Here is a 15448-nt window from a genome sequence, read left to right as displayed (position 1 = left end):
GGGATTGGAATGACTCCTTACCCTCTCCCTTAAAACCCACATCCTTTCGTCTTTCCCTCTCCTTCCTGAAGAAGCAACCATCGGTTGCGAAAGCTAGTAATTCTGTGTGTGTGTTTGTGTGTTTTGTTCATGTGCCTGTCTGCCGGCGCTTTCCCGCTTGGCAAGTCTTGGAATCTTTGTTTTTAGTATATATATATATATATATATATATATATATATATATATATATATATATATATATATATATATATATATATATATGACTTACCAAGTGGGAAAGCGCCAGCAGACAGGCACATGAACAAAACACACAAACAGAATTACTAGCTTTCGCAACCGATGGTTGCTTCTTCAGGAAGGAGAGGGAAAGACGAAAGGATGTGGGTTTTAAGGGAGAGGGTAAGGAGTCATTCCAATCCCGGGAGCGGAAAGACTTCCCTTAGGGGAAAAAAAGGACAGGTGTACACTCACACACTCACACACACACACATATCCATCCGCACATACACAGACACAAGCAGACATATTTAAAGGCAAAGAGTAAGGACAGAGATTTCAGTCGATGCGGAAGTACAGAGGCAAAGAAGTTGTTTAAAGACAGGTGAGGTATGAGCAGCGGCAACTTGAAATTAGCGAAGGTTGAGGCCTGGCGGATATCGAGAAGAGAGGATATACTGAAGGGCGAGTTCCCATCTCCGGAATTCGGATAGGTTGGTGTTGGTGGGAAGTATCCAGATAACTCGGACGGTGTAACACTGTGCCAAGATGTGCTGGCCGTGCATCAAGGCATGTTTAGCCACAGGGTGATCCTCATTACCAACAAACACTGTCTGCCTGTGTCCATTCATGCGAATGGACAGTTTGTTGCTGGTCATTCCCACATAGAAAGCGTCACAGTGCAGGCAGGTCAGTTGGTAAATCACGTGGGTGCTTTCACACGTGGCTCTCCCTTTGATCGTGTACACCTTCCGGGTTACAGGACTGGAGTAGGTGGTGGTGGGAGGGTGCATAGGACAGGTTTTACACCGGGGGCAGTTGCAAGGGTAGGAGCCAGAGGGTAGGGAAGGTGGTTTGGGGATTACATAGTGATGAACCAAGATGTTAAGAAGGTTAGGTGGACGGCGGAAAGACACTCTTGGTGAAGTGGGGAGGATTTCATCTGGCTAGCCAGATTACACTCCCATATTTTATTTACTCAGGCTTGTCTGACATTTGGCATTACTCCCAAAGGCCTCACACTTAAAGTTCCCATCTCTGGCTGCAAACCTTCTTTCCATCAGTCCTTATACCAGTTCCAAACAGCACAATCCATAGCCCTCACCCGCCTAATCCTTCAACTATACATCGACTCGGCCAATGAACACACCTGTCAACTCCTATCCCAAATCAAAGTCCTCAATCTTTCCTCTCCCACCTCCACACCTGCTGTACATAGCATCCTCCTACAGGCCAACCGCAAATTAGAACAACATGCCACCCTCCACCTCAAAAAACTATCCAATCTCCTGGTTTCCCACCTCCGGAAAGGCAACTCACTCACCCTCCACAACCTTTCCAACAAACCTCAACCTCCTCTCATTGCACACAGACCCAGTCTCTCCCATCTACTCAATCTCCCACTTCCAGCTCCACTCCCCCCAACACCTCAAAATTCTAGTCAACACAATCTGGAACCACAACACCCCAATTCAGTAGTTAACCTTTCCTCCAAACCCCTCTCCTAATCCGAAACCTCTGTCCTATCCAAAGGCCTCACCTTCAGCCCCACTCCCAGATTCAACCAAACTGCCCTTGTCAAAGATTTACTGTCCTACACTCGTAGTCTCTGCTGTAAATATCACTTTGCCACAAAGAAAAATAATCCTGATCCCACTCCTAATGATCCAACTCCCCAAGACACTATCCAAATTGAACCCTGCCTGCAACAGTTCTGTCCTCCATTACAGCGGGACCCACCTCCTCTTCCTCAAAATCACCCTCTCCAAACCTTCCAGGAATTTCTCACTTCCAGCCTTGCCTCTCAATCCTTCTTGAAAAACCTTAATCCTACTCCCAACATCACCACAGCCGAAGCCCAGGCTATCCGTGATCTGAAAGCTGACCGATCCATCGTCATTCTTCCGGCTGACAAGGGTTCCACGACCGTGGTACTTGATCGTCGGGAGTATGTGGCTGAGGGACTGCGTCAGCTTTCAGACAACTCTACATACAAAGTTTGCCAAGGTAATCCCATTCCTGATGTCCAGGCGGAGCTTCAAGGAATCCTCAGAACCTTAGGCCCCCTACAAAACCTTTCACCTGACTCCGTCAAACTCCTGACCCAACCGACACCTCGCACTCCTACCTTCTACCTACTTCCTACAATTCACAAACCCAAACATCCTGGCCGCCCCATTGTAGCTGGTTACCAAGCCCCCACAGAACGTATCTCTGCCTACGTAGATCAACACCTTCAACCCATTACATGCAGTCTCCCATCCTTCATCAACGACACCAACCACTTTCTCGAACGCCTGGAATCCGTACCCAGTCTGTTACCCCCGGAAACCATCCTTGTAACCATTGATGCCACTTCCCTATACACGAATATCCCGCACGTCCAGGGCCTCGCTGCAATGGAGCACTTCCTTTCACGCCGATCACCTGCCACCTTACCTAAAACCTCTTTCCTCATCACCTTAGCCAGCTTCATCCTGACCCACAACTTCTTCACTTTTGAAGGCCAGACATACTAACAATTAAATGGAACAGCCATGGGTTCCAGGATGGCCCCCTCGTATGCCAACCAATTTATGGGTCGCTTAGAGGAAGCCTTCTTGGTTACCCAAGCCTGCCAACCCAAAGTTTGGTACAGATTTATTGATGACATCTTCATGATCTGGACTCACAGTGAAGAACAACTCCAGAATTTCCTCTCCAACCTCAACTCCTTTGGTTCCATCAGATTCACCTGGTCCTACTCCAAATCCCATGCCACTTTCCTAGACGTTGACCTCCATCTGTCCAATGGCCAGCTTCACACATCCGTCCACATCAAACCCACCAACAAGCAACAGTACCTCCATTATGACAGCTGCCACCCATTCCATATCAAACGGTCCCTTCCCTACAGCCTAGGCCTTCATGGCAAACGAACCTGTTCCAGTCCTGAATCCCTCGACCATTACACCAACAACCTGAAAACAGCTTTCGCATCCCGCAACTACCCTCCCAACCTGGTACAGAAGCAGATAACCAGAGCCACTTCCTCATCCCCTCAAACCCAGAACCTCTCACAGAAGAACCCCAAAAGTGCTCCACTTGTGACTGAATACTTCCTGGGACTGGATCAGACCTTGAATGTGGCTCTCCAGCAGGGATACGACTTCCTAAAATCCTGCCCCGAAATGAGATCCAAACTTCATGAAATCCTCCCCACTCAACCAAGAGTGCCTTTCCGCCATCCACCTAACCTTCGTAACCTCTTGGTTCATCCCTATGAAATCCTCAAACCACCTTCCCTACCCTCTGGCTCCTACCCTTGCAACCGCCCCCCGGTGTAAAACCTGTCCTATGCACCCTCCCACCACCACCTACTCCAGTCCTGTAACCCGGAAGGTGTACACGATCAAAGGGAGAGCCACGTGTGAAAGCACCCACGTGATTTACCAACTGACATGCCTGCACTGTGACGCTTTCTATGTGGGAATGACCAGCAACAAACTGTCCATTCGCATGAATGGATACAGGCAGACAGTGTTTGTTGGTAATGAGGATCACCCTGTGGCTAAACATGCCTTGATGCACGGCCAGCACATCTTGGCACAGTGTTACACCGTCCGATTTATCTGGATACTTCCCACCAACACCAACCTATCCGAACTCTGGAGATGGGAACTTGCCCTTCAGTATATCCTCTCTTCTCGATATCCGCCAGGCCTCAACCTTCGCTAATTTCAAGTTGCCGCTGCTCATACCTCACCTGTCTTTCAACAACTTCTTTGCCTCTGTACTTCCACCTCGACTGAAATCTCTGTCCTTATTCTTTGCCTTTAAATATGTCTGCTTGTGTCTGTGTATGTGCGGATGGATATGTGTGTGTGTGTGTGTGAGTGTGCGAGTGTACACCTGTCCTTTTTTTCCCCTAAGGGAAGTCTTTCCGCTCCCGGGATTGGAATGACTCCTTACCCTCTCCCTTAAAACCCACATCCTTTCGTCTTTCCCTCTCCTTCCTGAAGAAGCAACCATCGGTTGCAAAAGCTAGTAATTCTGTTTGTGTGTTTTGTTCATGTGCCTGTCTGCTGGCGCTTTCCCGCTTGGTAAGTCTTGGAATCTTTGTTTTTAATATATTTTTCCCATGTGGAAGTTTCTTTCTATTTTATTTACATCATCATTAATTTGAACCCAACAATTACGTTTGTTATTGTCTCTGTTGCATTTCAAAATCTTCTCTATCGTCTTACTTTCTCTTTTCGTTTGTACATGTGTGTCTGTGTGTTTTGTTCATGTGCCTATCTGCCGGCGCTTTCCCGCTTAGTAAGTCTTGGAATCTTTGTTTTTTAAAATATTTTTAATATATTTTTCCCATGTGGAAGTTTCTTTCTAATATGTGTGTGTGTGTGTGTGTTTATTAAAGAGAGAGCAAGTGGTTGAAAGGTACTATGAATACTGTTTTCTGTTCTGTGTTCCTGTGTGCCACACATCAGTCCATTATAGGTAAGTGGTTGCCTTTCCATTATTTTACAGATTTTATTATTTAGTAGATAACGCCCAGTACAGAAAATCAAGTACCACTTCAATGTTAGAAAACAATGACTTGTAAGCAGTCATACAATCCAGAACCATGTTCTGGCTCTGGGGCAGATATCCTCACTACAACCACTGGGAATAGATACTTGCGTGGGTACAGTAACGTCACCATTAGATATTTTAAGATGACCTATGGTGATAAGTTATGCACAGTAGATGTTAATGGTGGAGTACAAGCATATTATAAATCACTAGAAATGTTGCATCCTGCCACTGGAGGATAATTCAGGTTGTGGCTGTGTCCTCCAGGGGGAGTTGTGCAGATTATAAGAAAGTAGACCTATAAAAAAGATGTCATCTTCTCTCACTTTCTTAATGATATTATCTGTGCATGTCACTCATGGTGGGTGTTAACATACAGTCCAACAATTAAGAGTTAAATACTTCTCTGTCACTTTCATGCGGTTTTCCTCCCCTGGCCTCAGATACATCCACAGAACTTCCAGTTTCCACTGATTAAATTTGTAACAATTAGTAGTTGCAAACTAATCTGAATTTCCTCTCCAAGCACTTTACTGATTTGTATTTGAATGAATTATGTCTCCTTTTCTGAGCCAAGTTCTTCACTTATAGATACTGCATCCAAATTTCATCTCAATTAATATCTTTTCTTATTTTTCTGGTGATTTATCTTGCAAATTAAAAACTGTACAAACAGTGGAAGGAGTGAAGATAGCAACTCATTTCATAGTAGTGTCACTGATCAGTGACTAGGAATATAAATGAGAATTAGAATATGACACTTTAAAATGCATTTCTATCCCAGAATTCTGTAAAATTTATGTGGCATGGGTGCGTGAAAGAGTTTTAAAAAAATTACTTCTGCACAGGTATGACAATTCTTCAGCTGCCTCCATCTAATACATCAATTAGGTAATAAGGATCAACATATGTGTTTATGATAGACTTCAAAATCTGCATCATTCATTTAAACACCAAGACAATAACATGTAGAGTTACATTTTAAGATTGATGATTAACATCTATTACTTAAGATGAGTACACATTTCTGTTTTCAACTGCATTTTTGAATGATTCAAAAGTTGATCACAATGGTTTAAAACCTTCTGCAATTGCAGGAATACATTCTTTAAAATGATGTCAAATTCTCCCCCAAAACTTCATTGCACCTTTTCTAAACTTTGAAAACAGTGTCCTTTCATTATGGTTGTTAGTTTGTAGCTCACAGAGATACATTTTGGGGCCAAGTCAGAAGAAAGTGTGGGTGGGGTGTAACCCATGGTATGATGTTTCACACAAAAAAACAAAACTGATGTATGAACCAGTGAATTATCATGATATAATATACACAATCAGTTTCCCAGAGTTCAGGGTCTATTCATGTTCACCAAATCATATTAAACCCTGATAGTAGAGTGCACCTACAAAATTACTTGGTGCCTCACTGCACAGATGGTGTAAAAAGGATGGGGAAGATGGTAATGGTGGGAGTTCCCTAGTGACAGAACAGCATAGTGGGATGGTGTAATTCTACAGCTGAAGCTTTCATACAAATGCCTTTCTCACAGAATTTCTAAGCTACAGCTAGTGAGTTTTCAAATGATCATATTAAGAGGTCATGTCAGTACAACCTCTAATTCGACAAGTTAACTGTTTATTACTGTAAACACAATGAGTTACAGGATTATGGTGAAACTGCAACAGAAGGAGCAATTCATTTTTGCCTGAATTGTGAACCTTCGCTTCTTTTTCTTCTTGCCATGTTAAAATTAGCTTCTTCTACCAAAATAAAGTGGGGTTTACACAATTTTTCACCTAACTAATATGCTAATGGGGTTGCAATTAAGGCAGAATCCTGACATGCCTGGTATTAAACGAATATTTCAGGACAAATCAGGTCAATAGGTTATGAAAAAGGTCATTCCTAGTATAAACATAAAAGTATAATTTCTTCACTTATGTTGTTGCAAACCCAAACTAATTCTCATTTCACCAGCTGTCAGTGGCCCTTAAAATAATTACTATTTTCTTTGAAAAAATCTGTAGTTCCTTTTATATATTAATAGATACATAGGAAAATAGTCACTGCTTCGTATGCTATCATTTGCCAGAAACTAGTTTTGGTGCCTCAAGCCATTTTATGAGATATGAGGGATGTTACTAATATTTCACTTCACTCAATTTCATGTATATGTGGGCAGAAGTGAGTCCATTACATACAATCCATTTCCTCAAGATTTGAGATAGATATAGATCTCATCTCAAGTTTAAAGAAAAATTCAATATGTTACCTACATTTCACACACAGCAAAATATGACTTACTATATTCAAAAACAAAGATTCCAAGACTTACCAAGAAAATATGTCTGCTTGTGTCTGTGTACGTGCGGATGGATGTGTGTGTGTGTGTGTGTGTGTGTATGTGTGTGTGTGTGTGTGTGTGCGAGTGTACACCTGTCCTTTTTTTCCCCCTAAGGGAAGTCTTTCCGCTCCCGGGATTGGAATGACTCCTAACCCTCTCCCTTAAAACCCACATCCTTTCGCCTTTCCCTCTCCTTCCTGAAGAAGCAACCATCGGTTGCGAAAGCTAGTAATTGTGTGTGTGTGTTTTGTTCATTGTGCCTGTCTGCCGGCGCTTTCCCGCTTGGTAAGTCTTGGAATCTTTGTTTTTGAATATATTTTTCCCATGTGGAAGTTTCTTTCTATTTTATTTACAAAATATGACTTAACATGCACAAAACACAAACTCATAGCAATCTCAATTTTTCATTACAAACTATTCAAATTCCATACAATAGTTTATTTAATTGTGAAATATCACAATAACTATGATGAGTAATGAAATGACAGACGAAGCAGACAAATAAAGCTATGAGATCTGAAAGAATAAATTTCTATTTATTTGTTTTTTTTATTGACTGGTTTCTTTAAATTCATATGAGAAAGATTGCAGAGCATCCAGCATTTGTAAGCCTCCATTCTTGCGGATTAACTCTGCCTATGCCTAAGCAGGCAGAGAATGTTTTGTACATAATGGGCCATCAGCAAACTGAGTGTCTGCCCCTCTGAGGGATAAACTCATCTAGCAATCAGAACAAGAATGTGTTTCTGTGCAGGGGCCACGTTATCTTGCTTGAACTCTATAGTACTACGTTTAATAGCTACCCATGGGTAAAAACGCATCATCAACCATTTACGTGAAAAGATCTCTGGGCAGTGGATTACCACTGACTATCTACAGTGCTCCCAGAAGTGATTAATAGCTCCTGGAATTGTAACAAGGTCCCATGGACAATATGAAAGTGCTACATTTGTTAGTCCAAAAGTCACAACATAATCAACAACTTGAAATGAACAGTGTCACATAGTCACTGACAGTCAAGTTGCTCATTCGTACACTAAACTTCAGTGTACCAATCAGTCAATGTTCCCTATCAATTTAAATGTCAAACCAAACATCAAATCAAAATATATGTTTTACATTGTTTTCCTTATGTTTGGGTACCCAACCAACAACTATTGATGGTGCCTCTGATGCTTTCAGTCATTTGACTGAAATGTTTTGTTGGTCAGTAGCAAATGCCTGATGACTAATAATGATACAACACAATAAAGTTACATATGAAAATTACTGTCTTTCTAAAAATCAAAGATAAGCAAAAGTGATCTCAAGAGCTGCAGACCAATTTCATTGCTTTGTCACCTGTATAAATTGTAAGAGAGGATGGTATGTGCTGGGACGGCTTCTAAAATTTATACACTTCTCATACCACATCAGACCGAATTAAGGTCAGGAAAGTGCTATACATCACAAACACAGAGTTTGATCCAGCACTTCAAAGCTCAAATTGATAGCAAAAATATGGTAGGAGTCTTTTTCATTGATTTATCATCTACATACAACAAATCACACCATCAGACTCTGCTCTGCAAATTTTATAAAATTACTGTTGGTTATAGCTTTGGCGGGGACTACTCACGAGGATGTCGTTATCAGGAGAAAGAAAATTGGCATTCTACGGATCGGAGCGTGGAATGTCAGATCCCTTAACCGGGCAGGTAGGTTAGAAAATTTAAAAAGGGAAATGGATAGGTTAAAGTTAGATATAGTGGGAATTAGTGAAGTTCAGTGGCAGGAGGAACAAGACTTCTGGTCAGGTGACTACAGGGTTATAAACACAAAATCAAATAGGGGTAACGCAGGAGTAGGTTTAATAATGAATAGGAAAATTGGAATGCGGGTAAGCTACTACAAACAGCATAGTGAACACATTATTGTGGGCAAGATAGATACGAAGCCCACACCTACTACAGTAGTACAAGTTTATATGCCAACTAGCTCTGCAGATGATGAAGAAATTGAAGAAATGTATGATCAAATAAAAGAAATTATTCAGATAGTGAAGGGAGATGAAAATTTAATAGTCATGGGTGACTGGAATTCGTCAGTAGGAAAAGGGAGAGAAGGAAACGTACTAGGTGAATATGGACTGGGGCAAAGAAATGAAAGAGGAAGCTGCCTGGTAGAATTTTGCACAGAGCACAACTTAATCATAGCTAACACTTGGTTCAAGAATCATAAAAGAAGGCTGTACACATGGAAGAATCCTGGAGATACTAAAAGCTATCAGACAGATTATATAATGGTAAGACAGAGATTTAGGAACCAGGTTTTAAATTGTAAGACATTTCCAGGGGCAGATGTGGACTCTGACCACAATCTATTGGTTATGACCTGTAGATTAAAACTGAAGAAACTGCAAAAAGGTGGGAATTTAAGGAGATGGGACATGGATAAACTAAAAGAACCAGAGGCTGTACAGAGTTTCAGGGAGAGCATAAGGGAGCAATTGGCAGGAATGGGGGAAAGAAATACAGTAGAAGAAGAATGGGTAGCTTTGAGAGATGAAGTAGTGAAGGCAGCAGAGGATCAAGTAGGTAAAAAGATGAGGGCTAGTAGAAATCCTTGGGTAACAGAAGAAATATTGAATTTAATTCATGAAAGGAGAAAATATAAAAATGCAGTAAATGAAGCAGGCCAAAAGGAATACAGACGTCTCAAAAATGAGATCGACAGGAAGTGCAAAATGGCTAAGCAGGGATGGCTAGAGGACAAATGTAAGGACGTAGAGGCTTATCTCTGTAGGGGTAAGATAGATACTGCCTACAGGGAAATTAAAGAGACCTTTGGAGATAAGAGAACAACTTGTATGAACATCAAGAGCTCAGCTGGAAACCCAGTTCTAAGCAAAGAAGGGAAAGCAGAAAGGTGGAAGGAGTATATAGAGGGTCTATACAAGGGCGATGTACTTGAGAACAATATTATGGGAATAGAAGAGGATGTAGATGAAGACAAAATGGGAGATACGATACTGCGTGTAGAGTTTGACAGAGCACTGAAAGACCCGAGTAGAAACAAGGCCCCCAGAGTAGACAACATTCCATTGGAACTACTGACGGCCTTGGGAGAGCCAGTCCTGACAAAACTCTTCCATCTGGTGAGCAAAATGTATGAGACAGGCAAAATACCCTCAGACTTCAAGAAGAATATAATAATTCCAATCCCAAAGAAAGCAGGTGTTGACAGATGTGAAAATTACCGAACTATCAGTTTAATAAGTCACAGCTGCAAAATACTAACGCAAATTTTTTACAGACAAATGGAAAAACTAGTAGAAGCTGACCTCGGGGAAGATCAGTTTGGATTCCGTAGAAATGTTGGAACACGTGAGGCAATACTGACCCTACGACTTATCTTAGAAGCTAGATTAAGGAAGGGCAAACCTATGTTTCTAGTGTTTGTAGACTTAGAGAAAGCTTTTGATAATGTTGACTGGAATACTCTCTTTCAAATTCTGAAGGTGGCGGGGGTAAAATATAGGGAGCGAAAGGCTATTTAAAGTTTGTACAGAAACCAGATGGCAGTTATAAGAGTCGAGGGACATGAAAGGGAAGCAGTGGTTGGGATGGGAGTGAGACAGGGTTGTAGTCTCTCCCCGATGTTATTCAATCTGTATATTGAGCAAGCAGTAAAGGAAACAAAAGAAAAATTTGGAGTAGGTATTAAAATCCATGGAGAAGAAATAAAAACTTTGAGGTTCGCCGATGCCATCATAATTCTGTCAGAGACAGCAAAAGACTTGGAAGAGCAGTTGAATGGAATGGATAGTGTCTTGAAAGGAGGATATAAGATGAACATCAACAAGAGCAAAACAAGGATAATGGAATGTAGTCGAATTAAGTTGGGTGATGCTGAGGGAATTAGATTAGAAAATGAGACACTTAAAGTAGTAAAGGAATTTTGCTATTTGGGGAGAAAAATAACTGATGATGGTAGAAGTAGAGAGGATATAAAATGTAGACTGGCAATGGCAAGGAAAGCGTTTCTGAAGAAGAGAAATTTGTTAACATCGAGTATAGATTTAAGTGTCAGGAAGTCTTTTCAGAAAGTATTTGTATGGAGTGTAGGCATGTATGGAAGTGAAACATGGACAATAAATATTTTGGACAAGAAGAGAATAGAAGCTTTCAAAATGTGGTGCTACAGAAGAATGCTGAAGATTAGATTGGTAGATCACATAACTAATGGGGAAGTATTGAATAGGATTGGGGAGAAGAGAAGTTTGTGGCACAACTTGACCAGAAGAAGGGATCGGTTGGTAGGACGTTTTGTGAGGCATCAAGGGATCACCAATTTAGTATGGGAGGGCAGCGTAGAGGGTAAAAATCATAGAGGGAGACCAAGAGATGACTACACTAAGCAGATTCAGAAGGATGTGGGTTGCAGTGGGTTCTGGGAGATGAAGAAGCTTGCACAGTATAGAGTAGCATGGAGAGCTGCATCAAACCAGTCTCAGGACTGAAGACCACAACAATAACAACATAGCTTTCTGGTAGGCCTTAGTAAACAGACAATGCATAGTATTTTCCAGGTCAGCATCCTGTTATCAATTTTTTTGAACATTTCTGCTAAAGATCAACCTTACAAAAAGAATTATATATGTGTGTGCTGGTTACTCACATCTGACAGTACAGACTGCAAAATTTAAAGAAGTGGAACATGTCCACTCTGTTACCCTATTTCAATGCAATAAAAAGAATCAACTCATAACAATCCTCCCAAATGTATGTGTTCCACTTTTCAACTGAGAAACAAGGATGAAACAACCAAACTCAAAATTAAAGTGGATGTGAGCTGCAGCATTAGTTTTCCTAGAATATTTCAGTGCAACCTTAAGCTTTACTGTAGGACACAGAATACACTACCAGACCACCTTGCCATTCGAAACAACATTCTTTGCAAATTGACAGGGGCTAACTGAGGTGCACATCCTTGAACAATGAGTACAAGAGCCCTGCTCTTGTGTTTTCAGCAGGTGAGTATGCCAGTCCTGTGTGGTACCAGTCAGCACATATACATCAGGTTGATATTACATTTAACGATTCATGTAGAATTATAACTGGATGTCTGAAACTACCTCCATCTACAGGTTTTGAAAAGCTCATTCACGTACGTAACAGAGCACTGACATCAAGACTAGAACACTGTTAAGCAATAAATTTTGTAATTAGTTATATATAACATTTCTTATGACTGAAAGAGAATCAGAGGTCGCTGCTGAAAAGAAATTATAGGGGAATATGTATACTACTCAGAAGCCACCTTAACAAGGACCCATGAGGTCAAGTGATATAAAGATGCATACAAATGATTACTTCTTACTCAACTTCTCTCTTCTCCTTCTCCTTGTTTCTCCAGCTCATGAATTTCCTCATCAGCTTTACTGAACAGTTTACCTACTGAAAGTAACAGTCAGCGCATCTTTCTTTATATTTGCTAATCATTTCAAAAAAAATAAATAAATGAAGTGATTTGTAAATGTAACCTTGACAATAGTGCATGGGCTGGTTCTGCAGTAAATCTTCCACTAATTAAGTAGCTAAGTACCAGTGATAAAAATTTCTTAAATCCCTGATATTCTGACCACCACTACATGTAGGTAGTTTTCTATCTTTTGGTACAAATGTGGTTAATACCATTTTAGTCTGTTAGCTCTGCAGAAGGACAATGTCAGAAATGTTCGTGATAACTTTAAGCACATTGTTTTCCTCTCAATTGTTCAGTGCCTTAACTACATTAACCTTTAGTCCTTCTATTAGTTAAAAATCATTCATTTGTTTAAGCTTGGACATTTTATTAATTTCTGTTTAATTCTTCTAGTAGTTTGTAAAATTTCTAACATAACACTTACATAAACAAGAAAAAGAAATGATGACATGATCTAGTACTCAATGCAAATAATTAATAGTCTATGAATAAAATCTATGCACCAACAAAATAAAGATGATTTCACATACCTGTATAGTTCTTACCAAATAACTGCATACCCATAACAGCAAATATGAATATAATTATACATAACACAAAGGTCAAATTTCCTAAGGCACCAACAGTTCTACCCATTATAGAAATTAGCAAATTCAGAGTTGGCCATGATTTTGCAAGCTTGAAAACTCTGAGCTGTAACAAAATAAATATTTCAGCTTCCAGATTTAAAATGATATTGAACACATCCAGCTATTAGCAAGTGGTCAATATTCTAAATCTCATACAATTTACTCACCAGTCGAAATGACCTGAGCACTGACAGGCCTTGAACTCCTTCAAGTCCCAGTTCCAATAAAGACAGAGCCACAATAATAAAATCAAAAATATTCCAGCCTTCTTGAAAATAATATTTTGGACTCATGGCAATTAGTTTTAAAGTTGCTTCAATTGCAAAAGTTGCCGTGAAGAACTGCAAGAATTTATTTTAAGTTATTATATTTAACAAGTAACATATCATTCAGAAATTTTACTATGAAAATAATTTCAAAAAATAGCAGCAAATTAGTGGTACAAAGTAAGATATATTTTTCTTGTCAACAATATAGATATGTCACATCAATTAGCTAATAATAATAATAATAATAATAATAATAATAATAATTATTATTATTATTATTATTATTATTATTATCATACTCTTAAGACTTACATAATTTCCACTTTTCAATGCTTTTTCCATGTCCTTGTTCATGTCATGATGATCAAGAGCCATGAAAAGTGTGTTGACAACGATGCACAATGTAATGAAGAGTTCAACAAAAGGATCAAACACTATGAGTGCAACATATTCTTGAAATTTTAACCACAACCAACAGCAGTCCCATACACAGAAGATGTCAATGCAACGAATACAGAACGCAAGAATTTTTTCTTTCACTGTAGGACCTTCATCATCATCATCATCAGCTGCTGACAAAAAAATCAGAGGGAAATTATTACTTCAAGAATGTCTCTTGTATCATAACAACATGAAAAAATAAAGTCAAATGATAAGACAGAAAGTAACAAGGAAACCAAAATTTCTTTCATAATGTCATCTGTACATACACAAGTAAATAAATATAGCTATGAGGCACAGCATGAAAATGCTGGATCCAATACTAAAAAAATTTATAAATGACAGTTAGACAGCTATGATATGCTGCTTAATTTATTTTCTTTCAATGATTTCCAATACATATATTTGTCCTTTGCAAACATCAAACCATTTTTCCGAGTATCATCTGGTAACTAGGTACTTTCATCACCACTTACTGTTCCAAGGATCTTCATTTAAAGGCTTCATCATAGGTAGTTAATATTCCTCACATGCAAGCTGTCCAAGTGGCGTCAACTTGAATGGTTGGACCAAGCCAGGAGTCACAGAAATGTATGTAAGGAGCACTACCAAAGATGCTCCAGTAGAACTGAACAGGAGCTTTAATAATTTACTTGTTTGCCAGTACTATTATGGGAGGCTAATACAATAAACCAAAAACTGTTTCCCCAAAAAAAATCTCCCATGAAACTGTGACATACTTGTGCAAATTGGAGGAAAGAAAAAGTAGTAAGTACCAGAATGTGTGTTGTTGAATTTTACAAGGTGAGATGCACAAACACATAGGTATCGGCAGAAATTTTTCCAAGAAGGAGCAAGATTCAAACTGCCAGTCTTGATACAACTGATTCTCTATGCCTGAAAACATGTTGTGCCCCAAAACCTACATTTGCAAGAAATCACACAAAACTTACTGTCTCTCAAAAGATAGATAATTATTTACTCAGTATTTTTAAGATAGATTACTTTGATACCTAAATGGCAAGCATATTTCAATAGCATAGGCAAAGTACTTTTTATGGTATTAATTGGAACATGTATGACACTTTTTTGATTCAATGATTTGAAGTTACATCCTGATTTGATTAAATCGAGGGCATATAACAAATTATGAACTAAAACTACAAAACATTCACAAAAATAATTAATTCATACTCTCATAATGTTAGATTGAAACTGAAAATTAAAAATCTGAAATAGTAAAGAAGAAAAAAAAAGTATGAATGGTTGAGAAAGTCCTGCTGAATACCCACAAAAATGACAAGATTAATAATACCTCTTGAAAAAAAAAATTATTCAGAGAAATTTTGGTGGATTTAATTTATAGCCAGTGGGTTCCATCAAGACACAAGGGGCTCTCTGGAAGGAAGGCAACATTCTTTTCATGAGAAACTATTGAGAAAGTTTAGAGAACTAGCATTTGCGTCCTTCTGCAGAACAATTCTACTGCCACCAACACATCCCATGCATGGACCATGAAGACACAATAAAA

General features: G+C 39.5%; 1 protein-coding gene across 1 annotated transcript in view; it reads right to left on the bottom strand.

The window, feature by feature from the left end:
* Positions 1-15448, bottom strand: part of LOC126281447 (sodium channel protein para) — a 1486858-nt gene that overhangs the window by 330375 nt on the left and 1141035 nt on the right. Inside the window, exons 22-24 of the mRNA XM_049980418.1 lie at positions 13789-14048; positions 13375-13548; positions 13109-13271 (exon numbers count right to left, since the gene is read on the bottom strand). Of these exons, the coding sequence (XP_049836375.1) occupies positions 13109-13271; positions 13375-13548; positions 13789-14048 (597 nt within the window). The remainder of the gene's footprint in view (positions 1-13108; positions 13272-13374; positions 13549-13788; positions 14049-15448) is intronic.

This window comes from Schistocerca gregaria, chromosome 7, assembly GCF_023897955.1.
Source record: "Schistocerca gregaria isolate iqSchGreg1 chromosome 7, iqSchGreg1.2, whole genome shotgun sequence".
In the NCBI taxonomy this organism is placed as follows: Eukaryota; Metazoa; Arthropoda; class Insecta; order Orthoptera; family Acrididae; genus Schistocerca; species Schistocerca gregaria.
Note: the sequence above shows the minus strand (reverse complement) of the source record. Positions and strands in the feature narration are given on the sequence as shown.